Here is a 10,484-nt window from a genome sequence, read left to right on the forward strand (position 1 = left end):
TCATCTGAATGTACCCTACATTTCAGTGTGATTTTTTTTGTTTTCATTCTCATGGACTGCTGCCATCTGCAAAAACTGCCTGCAGGTATGAATGTTGCACTCTAGTACTCTTTTTCTTCCTGCTTTTCGTCTTCACTGTTGTTCCAAAACAGATCTGGTAATTTTAACTGATGCTGGACTGTTCTAGCAGAAGTAAAAGCAGGTGGGAAGTGGCATATAATTAGCTTGTCTTGTAGGCACTAAGATTTAAGGGGAAAATTATATTTCTGGTAACTAAGCCACACCAGAATCACAATAGCTTTATTATTTTTCTTTGTAAAATAATATTCAATTACTTTTCAACATATTTTTCACTGAAGTCTCCAAGAATTCACTTAAATCTCCCAAGACATGGTTAATATTGTATACAGAGCTACAGTCTGTGCAATTATACTGAAGATCAGATCTACAGGATTAAAGGAGCTCTAAATTACTTGTCCTTGGATAGTTCTTCACTGAGAAACTGTAACTTCTGTCAAAGGAAGGAGGTTTTTATGATGGAAAGTCTTTTCTTGCTCTTGGCTTACACTGTTCTATATAGCTTCTTTGTTTCCTATGGTTCTTTAGATACTGTTACTCCCAAAGGAGAAGTAAACAATCTTTTTCTCATTGGTATGCATGGGGATATCTGTCTTCTGGACAGTCTTTGAAAACAAACATGTTAGAAGCAGTTGTGAGCAAAACAAGAAGAAAAAAGCTGGGAAGCTAAACAAACTTCACTGCAAGCATAACCCTGAGGATAGGTTTTAAAGCAGGAGCTGAACAACACTCACATAAACAGCCCTTTGTAATTCCTCACCGCCTTGTCACGGACACAATTAGTATTTTCCTTTGTGATCTGGCCATGGTGCTGAATTGTTTGTGGTAGGTTTCATTGACCTACCAGTGGGTGTTTTCAAGCACTCTGTTACTTCGAGTCCCTCTAGGATGCTTTTGAGATGTTTTACTTACAGTGTTTGAAATGATGTTGTTCGAAGTTGGTTGACTGGAAACAATGTGAACAAAAACGGTAGGAAACCAGGCCTTTCACCTCTGCGTTAGTTAAATATTGATCCAGCATGGAAGCAAATGGAAGGCTTTCCTATCTCTTGGCTACTATGTAAGTGATGCAATATATTTGGATTAACACAGTCCTGCTTCTGGTTTAACCAAAAATGAAATAAAATGTCAGAATGCTGAAAGAAGTGTTACAGTCAGTAACTATTGGCATCTTCACTGGAAATCGTAGAAGAGAAGGCCATGGCATACTAGACTGCAAAAACTTCAGGTTCAGTAGTAATATGAAGATCCATTCTCCTTGTTTGTTCTGTTTTTTGGGGCTTTTGGTTTTTATTTTACAGTTAGTATATCAGTGATGTGACAGTTATAAAATATTACAGCTGGAATTAGTAGAAGGATTGCCAAAGCAGTCACTGGTTACTTTACGTATCTTGGTTGGACCTCTGCATTATATGTCTAATCTCGAATGTAGCTTCTTGCTGTTCTTGAGTACTCTTCTGTATTTGAATCACTGGTTCTGAGTCCAGGTCATGAGCTGCACTTTTCCAGCTTGTGCTCTTACTCTATAAGCAATGTCCTGCTCAAATAAATCTGGATGTTAGAAAAGTTCCTCCTTAGCCGATTTGTCCCTTTGAGGTCTGCTATGTTCCAGATGCTCCGTGTACCATGAGGAGCTATGTTCTGAGAAATTACTTGTTTGAGAAATAACTTGTACTATACCAATATTTTTCACTCCATGTAGGACTCCATTTGTGAATGTAGTGAAAAGCCTACCTAAATGAAGCCAGTATTTGTCCAGTAATCATTCCTTTCTCTGTCAAAACCAAATAGCTTATATGAATCAATGCAAACAAATAGTAGTGAAAAGAGAGATAAATGCTTGAAAGCAAAGTGCAACAGTGGCAACAGAATCCAGAAATTCCCTGGGTAGGCATTGCTGCTCCAAGTGAGAACAAGAACTGCAGCCTTTTCCACGGATTGTACTGTGCTAGGAGTCGGTCATAGCCACCTAACCAAATACGTTATCTTTATACAGACATTATTAAAACAAATATTGTAGGGTCTGGGTTATGCTAACATGTTTTAAAGGTTTAACACTTTATACCTGAGGGTGTCAGTGCACTTTCCAATTATGAAGTGATTAAATTTAGTAGTACCCTAGGGGTCTTCTTTCTGTGTATTACAGATTGTGAGAGGAGATAAAAAGGTGAAATGACGTCCTAAAGATCATGTTAAATCTGGAGAAGCATACAGGAACAGAATCCCAAATTACTTTATTACCAGCTTGATGCTTTTACTATGAATTTTCACTTGATAATGTCCAGTTCTGAGCACCTTACTATCTCACTAACTTTCAGGCAATGAAAATCTTCTGACCGTCTCTTAAAAGAGATCGAATTATGTCCCAAGAAGGGAAAGCATTCTAAAGATCTCAGTGATGACAACAGAACTCCAGTCCACAAAGCAACTACAAGCAGAGAAAAAACCCACCAACCTTTCCATATATTTCTGGTGGCTGACTTATGGTCAGCAGCATGATTTAATTGCATCGTTATAGACTGCAACTTTGTCGTATCTTAAATAACCACAATACAACACATGTGCGCAATTTATATCGTTGCATTTAAACTCCCTCTAGTGGATTGGTTTAAAAATGACCTCTTCTACCAATGCGATCACAGAGCTTAAAAAAGAAAAACGGGTCCAAACTACAAATACCAGCAGCTCTCAGCACAGCTGAGAGAGGACCCAGGACACACCTCTCAATTTTATTCTACCAAATATTTCTAGAGATTTTTATTTTTCATCTATAGCGATAAAAGCCCACGGGAAACAAAGCATTTTGAAACATTATCCCTGGATTTGCTTTTCTTTTGGCTGCTTTTTTTTTTTTTTTTTTCATTTCGTGGGTGGCCCTTTTACCTCATAGCAGAGTGACAGTGAAAGAAGGACCCAAACCTTTAATCTTGTTTTGCAGTGGATTTAGCAGAAAGCAGCTGCAGCAGCCTGGAAATTACCATGGAAAAAATCCTGAAAACAGAATTGAAAACTTCCGTTCTGAAGGCATTTGGAAGCTCGGGAGGAGGATACATTAGCCAAAGCCAAGGTTATGAAACAGACAGTGGACGAGTATTTGTTAAAATCAACCACAAACCTCAGGTTAATGCTAGCAGATATTTAACTATTAATTATTATTCATGTAGAGAGCTTTTTCTTTTAAAAGCACCTGATTGTTAATAATTTGGAGTTCTGCATTTTCAGGCTGACTTTTAATTATTCCAGTTTTCCTTTCAGTTTTCTTTTAAAAGCTGTAGTTTATTTTATATCAAGTATTAATGCAGCAGCTTTGGTTAATGCAAAATGATGTGTAATGCAATATGATAACCCTCAGCAACAGGAATTGGCATTGCAGTATGTACAAAGGAGGCTACGCACAGAGCTGTTATTGTAGTACTTAGAGTTTGGAAAAGCCTAAAGCTGAATTTGCATTCACTGCATTTGTTTCAGTTGGGAGGATAGAATAATGGGAGGGAGGGAGGAAGGGCGAAAACAGGGTGCCAGTGCTAAAACTCATGTATTATTTTTAAAGCTATAGAGGTTTCAAACTTCCCCATTGCTTTTTGTATTTCTAGCAGTAAGATTCCTGCAGTTTTTCAGGACAACCTCTTGACTTTTCTGTTACTGAATGAATACTCAATTGCTTTTTGTAACAACACAGAAATTTGCTTTATCAATATGGAAAACATCCTAAAACTGTTGTGAAGAGCAGCATCTTTACTTCAAAAATGCAGAGTACAGGCTTAATATTTGTACTGTTGTCTCCATCTGGTGGCCATTGACCTGCATGGAAAGGCGAATCAGTTTAAGGATTCAATCTTTTACTTCATTCAGTAGTGGTTCATCTGTGGTTTTGAAGGAGGAGGTCTTGGGTATTATCCTTAGAGATACTGTTATGTCTGAGTAGTTTGGCATCTCCATAAGCAGCTGAAAATCACGGTGAAATGTATCCTACTACCCTGGAATGAATTTGGGGAAAAAAGAAGTTAGAATTAAGGTACTCAAATCTCCCTGTGTGGACTGAAACCTTGCTGCAGCTACATTCTTTTATGAGGATGAATTAACTCCTTGTAACTTTGTAAACAAGGCTATTTTTTCCAAAGTACTTGTTGTAGACATCCATAGTTTAGCCCAAGGATATTCTTATTCCTTGACAGGCTAGAAAAATGTTTGAAGGGGAAATGGCAAGTTTGGAAGCTATTCAGAAAACCAATATTGTGAGAGTGCCTCAGCCTATTAAAGTAATTGACTTACCTGGAGGAGGAGCAATGTTTGTCATGGAGTACCTAAAGATGAAGCACCTCAACAAGTACGTCTGTACATCTCTTTTTCTTTTTACTATGTTTTGGGGCATATTTTCTTATATCTTCCAGTCAGTCAGAAAACTTCAGAGAAGAACCTCTCTATTCTCTCAGAGATAAAGCTTATATCTGTCAAGATCCGTGTTTGTGTGTATGTGTACATATTAAAAAAAAAAACAACGTATCTATATATATGAGTGTGTATACACTCCTTCCCCATATTTTGCTCTTCCCTGACCCTCTACCTGCAATAGAAATGGCATGCTATCACTAGCCTATGCTGGTCCACGTGTGCTGAGATGTTACTAAAGTGAATGTGATAATGGCTAAGCTTAGCCCATCTTTCCCTCATGAGATTTTTCATTTGAGTTTCTTTTCCCAGCCTATCAGTTTTCTTTAAACTTATAGGCTTCTTATGTCTTTGAAACCTCTGCTTCTCTAAGTATAACCTTCAAGTATGATTGTAGCCAGTCAACAAGTTTAAAGGCACTAGGATGAGGCAGAACTAAATGGATATATAACATGAAGTTCCATTTTGTCCGTCAACCAACCTGAACATGGAATTCAGGAGTCGCTGGCTCCTGAACATAGACTTTCAGGAGTTATCTGCTTTGTTCCACTAGATACCATGTTCTATTCTCTGCTTATTAACGTGGAGCTGATAAGGAGGATTACTTGATCCTGTTGCACTCTATGCTCCTGTTTATACAACCTTGTGTTCTGTTTACCTTTCTTGCAAGAGCATTGACTTATGTTAATTTTATTATCTGTCACAACCCGTTTCTTCAGAGTTGTTGTCTAGTCATTTGCTCCCTGTTATGTACTTGTGAAGTTGATTAAGGTTCTATATTTGCCAAAAATATACTTGGTCATATTTGATAGAGATTTTTTTTCTCTGTAATATTTTGTTCACTTGTCTTGTTTCAGTTTTGGTTTTTTTGATCCTGCAGATATTCTTCAAAGCTTGGAGAGCAGATAGCAGATCTTCATCTTTATAACCAGAAACTTGGGGAGAAATTGCGAAAGGAGGGAAACAAAATTGGTAGAGTATTGTTATCCTATACTAAACCAAAAATGAAATAATTCATTTGGCTGTGGTAGAGTATTGCATTATAATTTTAATGGTAATTAAAGTCAATACTGGGACACTGTTTCATGAGATACGTCCCTTCTGTCCCTATGCCACACTTCTCAAATGTACATTATATACACAGGAGCTATAATTAGTATTATAATTTTTAAACGTATCATTTTAACCTTGACAAAACTAAATTAATTTATTTTTAATTCTTCATTTTGCATATACTTTGTTGTATAAAATTATGCGGATACTGAAATTTAGTAAGAAATAGTGCTAATATTTCATAATATTTCAGAGCTTTCAACATTTCATAAGTCAAACTGAAAATCTGGACTAGTTGTCTTTTTCAGTGTCAGTTAAACCTTTCAGCCTCATGTACCATCAATCTCTTAAAATGTTCTTGACCTTGCAGATATTCTCTTTTCTTGTTTACTGTTGGTTTAGACAATTAACTTATTACAGAATATGGTCCCAGTTAGTAAACACATAATTAAGTTCCCCTTTGAAGATGTTGGGGATTACATTTTTGAACTCAAATACATAGCAAAATATAGAACAATTGCTGCTCCTTGAAGACAGTTGTAATTCAGCAGTGTAAGGTCATGACCTGGTTTCTAATGACTTCAATGAAAACACCTTCCATCATTCTTTGGGAAGTGGATTAAGGCATCAATGAAAAAAAAAAAAGAAGCTATACAAATAATTATTCTTTTAGAATTGTTATTAAAATCTGAACCACCAGTCTGTATCTGTGTCTTTCCCATGACTTCAGGGATGGACAGGGTTTGACTCTTAGTGGTGGACATACTATAATCCATTATTTTTGAGTGAAGGCCAAATTACTGACAGGTCACAAATAATCCATGAATCAAAAATAAGCCATGTTTAATGACAACATATTCAAGTGTCGGAACACTTGCGAATCTGGTATCTGGACTCTGTTCCTGAATGTCTAACTCACTTATCCAAAGAAAAGTCACTAACTGTGAATAATTGTGCCTCCATTTCCATTCAGTATCTTCAAGTCTAAAAGAGTTCTTTCCATCTTTAGAGAGGGTTGTGACCATGAAATAAGTGTAACTTATTGCTTAAAATTAATTTGTATGCCTATTCTCTGAAATTTAGTTCTGTGTTTGCAAACTTTACTATGTAAGGATCTCAAAACTCCCAATATTTATTTTGTTTCTTAGGTAAAGGAGCAAGTCACTCTGAGTTTCAGTATGTGGATAAGTTTGGATTCCATACAGCCACTTGCTGTGGTTATATACCACAGGTACGTTCCATGCCTGTGAAAGCTAACATACACTCATGTAGTTCTATGAACTCCTTATACAAAAGCTTGTTTCATTGGCCTTCAGCGTTATGATCACAGTTTTGCTTTCACTGTTTCATTCTGACCTGACAGTGAAGGGCATATGATGGCTATTCAATGTGTGTGGCAACCAGACACAGTGGATCAAATAAGAATTTGAAATTATGTGGTGGTTCTTTAGCTTGGTGATACTTAATAAAGTAAGTATCCCTTCACATACCATGTCTTTCTAAACCCCTACTACATGGATCTCAAATGGCAAAATCCACTGCTTTTAGAGAGCCTCATCATGTAACACATCACATAAGACATTGGAAAGGGCTCTCGGGGATAAATCAGTCATTTGCTGGCTCTGCACATGGTAGAATTTCATTCTACTATTTAACTGAATGAACTTTCAATATCTCAAACTCTTTGCTAAGTACAACTTTTCACCAAATTAGAAATACATTATCCAATAAAAATGAACAAATACTTTTCCAGAAAGATTTTGGAATATAATATGGAACAACTGAAATGATCTCACCAGAAACTCTCCCTCTAAAATACATTAAGAAAATTTGAGTGAATGAAAATAGCCAGAACCTCAACTTATATCTCATGTTAAAGACAGTCCCACCTAAACATGGAAGAGAGCATCACTCCCAAAAGAACAATCAGAGAAATGTCTAATAACATTGTGCGTAGGTCATACTAACATTGTCTAGGCCATTGTGTTAGCATCGAACATTTTAACTTGATATCTATGTATTATTAATATTGACTATGTATATCTTAAAACTGTTTATTACAAACCTCTGTATCATATTTTCTAGGTGAATGAATGGCAGAGTGATTGGCCTTCCTTCTTTATTCGTCACCGACTCCAAGCTCAATTGGATTTGATTGAAAAAGATTATGGAGACAGAGAAGCCAGAGAACTTTGGTCACAGCTAAAAGTATGAACTGTGTCTTAAATCTGTTTTTTAGAATGTTAGAATCAGTGGAATTTTAAAGGTGTTTTACAAGAGATTTACATAGCTTTTAATGATAACTTGACTAGCTTCACAGCTGATCCAACAACATTGTCAGCTGAAAAGAATTCATGTTGCTTTTTCAGTTTTTTAATAGATAGTGAAAATAAACCTGCAATTCAGCACTGACATTGATTTCTTAGAATATAGCTAATGATAATAAGATGGTAAATCCTATCTAAGAATTTGGTGTTGCAAAATAGTTATGATTCTGCTGCCCAGGCAGATTTTTTTTTTTTTTTTTGTTTTTTTTTTTTAAATGATCCAGGCTCACAGCTGAGACTGTTCAGGTCACACTCTATGCAGCACTTAGGAAACAGCCAGGAATGTATTCCTCTGCAAGCTCTATATTACAAATTTGTACCTTAATTCTGGTTAATTGGTATAGATGTTTACTGCTGCCCTTTTTGCCACTGAAACCTTTTAATTTACATGAAATTTATTTTATATTTCTTGTGACAGCCAATACTATCCATGTCTAGAAACGATACATTAATAGTAGATATTGATACTAGACGGAATTAAATGATTTGCTAAGCTCTGTCAAGAACACTTATTACTGGCTTACAGTGCAGGTTTATGCTTGTAGCCACCAACTTCAAAAGCGCTCCATGAGGACTGAAAACAGACAGTATTTAACCAGCTTATTCTCTTTTATACTACAGTACTTTGTTTTATTTAATATTTTGTTCAAAACTCTTTAATTGTTGCATGTTTTTTCATGCTCTTTCAGCTAAAGATTCCTGAAATGTTCTGTGACGTAGAAATTGTTCCTGCTCTCCTGCATGGGGACCTGTGGGCAGGAAATGTGGCTGAGGACGACTCTGGGCCAATTATCTTTGACCCTGCTTCCTTCTATGGCCATTCTGAATTTGAACTGGCTATTGCTGGAATGTTTGGTGGGTTTAGCAGCTGTTTTTTCTCCGCCTATCACAGTAAAATACCCAAAGCTCCAGGATTTGAGAAACGAAACAAATTATATCAGCTCTTTAATTACATAAACCACTGGAACCATTTTGGGACAGGGTACAGGGGATCTACCCTAAATGTAATGAGAAAACTTCTAAAGTAACCGGATAGGTTTGAGAAATTCTGACATAGTCCCTTAGTAATGAACAGCCCCTGCTTATCACAAGTAACACAAACTAGGAGTTAATATTGATGATAAAACACCTGACATGTAAAAGGCTTAGTACACTTTTGAGCCTCGCTAAATATTAAGAGTGATTGTATAATTTTTAACTTATACACTAGTTTACTAGCACAGGTTCGTACCCTACTGAAGGAAAAGACTGCACTGTTTGTGAAGACTCCACTAGTTAGGAAAAGTAGCATGACAGTCAGCCTAACCTTACTCTCTGTAGAGTGTCTCGCATCTTAGCTGCTGCGTTTCCACAGTTGTTTGCATCTTGCTGCTTCTGCTGCTGCTCTATCGGCAGTTCATTATCAAGAGCTATTGTTGTGGGATTGTGGTGCTGGAAGTAACAACTAGTTCCTTACCTGTCCCCCTTTTTGTTCTGTTTTAGTTTTCTCTCTCTATTTCCGTCCCTTTTCCCATTTATATTTCTGTTGTCTTTCGTTTCCCATGTTAAGTGTCCTGATCCAAAATTTAAATCAGATTCTATGAATCTGAAAATGAAAACATTCTCTTTTTGATTTAAAGAGTAGACAAGGCCCTTGGACTGCACTTGGCAAGCATATATAATTAATAACTTTTCTAATATTTATTTTAATTCAATGTAATTTACTTACATGCTTTTGTTTTTCTCTTCCTATGAGAAATTAAATTACAGTGGTATTTCTTAAAAGGGATGTCTCTGTAGTTCCTTGGTAATTAACCGTATGGTCAGAAAGTGGGTTGTTACAACACAAGTTTCATAATAACTTATCATAGTTTTAGTATGATATTTTAGTGTGTTATATTACGATAATAACATATTTAAATAACTTTGTAAAAAGATAGCAAAAAGTGGGAGGGAAGCTTAGTGTTTTGATGACAAGAAAGCATCTATTGCTGCTGTGTTGGTTGGTGCTTGATGTATTTTCAATTTTTATAAAATAATGTATAGTAGGCAAAGCTAGTCTGTTCTGCCACTGCTGGATTATTGAAGGAACAGTGTCAAATTAGATGGCTTTATCATGTTTTTTAATATTCCTAACTGCTTTATTTTTACAGAAAATATAGGCAATGAGAATTTGGGGAGAAAACTGTGCAACAAAGATATTGGCATACAATGTGAGCTAGACTACATTAACAAATCCATGTTCTTTTAATGGAAGAAAGTGGTAAAGAAAGTAGATGTAAGTGCAGTCCGACAAATGCTTATGTGAATCAGAAAATTTGAATAAGAATGACTGGACTTATTTAGGCTTCAGATGGTTGTCATGACTGATACCTAAAATGTTGTATTAAAAAATGCTGAAATATGTTTAGACTTTTTTTCAGCTTTAAATGGCTGTGCTATAAAGATTTCATAAACTTTAAAGGTCGATGTCGTAATTTATACTATGTAAAAAAATACATTTCATTCTCTGGAAATATAATACAAATAGTTAAAAATTTTTACTTCCTTTGAATTTGGGCTACAATTAGGGGAAGTTGTAACGGTGTGGTTATAACACTTAATACAATTATAACAGTGGAAAAGTGAAATAATAGAGTTAGAATACAGTTGAAATCA

General features: G+C 35.9%; 1 protein-coding gene across 1 annotated transcript; it reads left to right on the forward strand.

Annotated features, from left to right (window-relative positions):
- The first annotated feature begins 2,944 nt into the window (after positions 1 to 2,944).
- FN3K (fructosamine 3 kinase) lies at positions 2,945 to 9,062 on the forward strand. The gene is made up of 6 exons (XM_009578818.1): positions 2,945 to 3,198; positions 4,254 to 4,405; positions 5,348 to 5,439; positions 6,669 to 6,751; positions 7,606 to 7,728; positions 8,537 to 9,062. Exons 1-6 carry the CDS (start codon positions 3,058 to 3,060, stop codon positions 8,873 to 8,875), a joined length of 930 nt encoding a protein of 309 aa, XP_009577113.1. The 5' UTR covers positions 2,945 to 3,057; the 3' UTR covers positions 8,876 to 9,062.
- Positions 9,063 to 10,484: the final 1,422 nt, after the last annotated feature.

Source organism: Fulmarus glacialis, unplaced genomic scaffold, assembly GCF_000690835.1.
Source record: "Fulmarus glacialis isolate BGI_N327 unplaced genomic scaffold, ASM69083v1 scaffold16335, whole genome shotgun sequence".
NCBI lineage: Eukaryota > Metazoa > Chordata > Aves > Procellariiformes > Procellariidae > Fulmarus > Fulmarus glacialis.

Excerpts from the sequence above, each read along its gene's own strand:
- FN3K (XM_009578818.1), top strand. The coding sequence starts at position 3,058 with ATGGAAAAAATCCTGAAAACAGAATTGAAAACTTCCGTTCTGAAGGCA. Across the intron at positions 4,406-5,347 it reads AAGATGAAGCACCTCAACAA|ATATTCTTCAAAGCTTGGAG; the intron begins GTACGTCTGTAC and ends TTGATCCTGCAG. Across the intron at positions 6,752-7,605 it reads GCTGTGGTTATATACCACAG|GTGAATGAATGGCAGAGTGA; the intron begins GTACGTTCCATG and ends CATATTTTCTAG.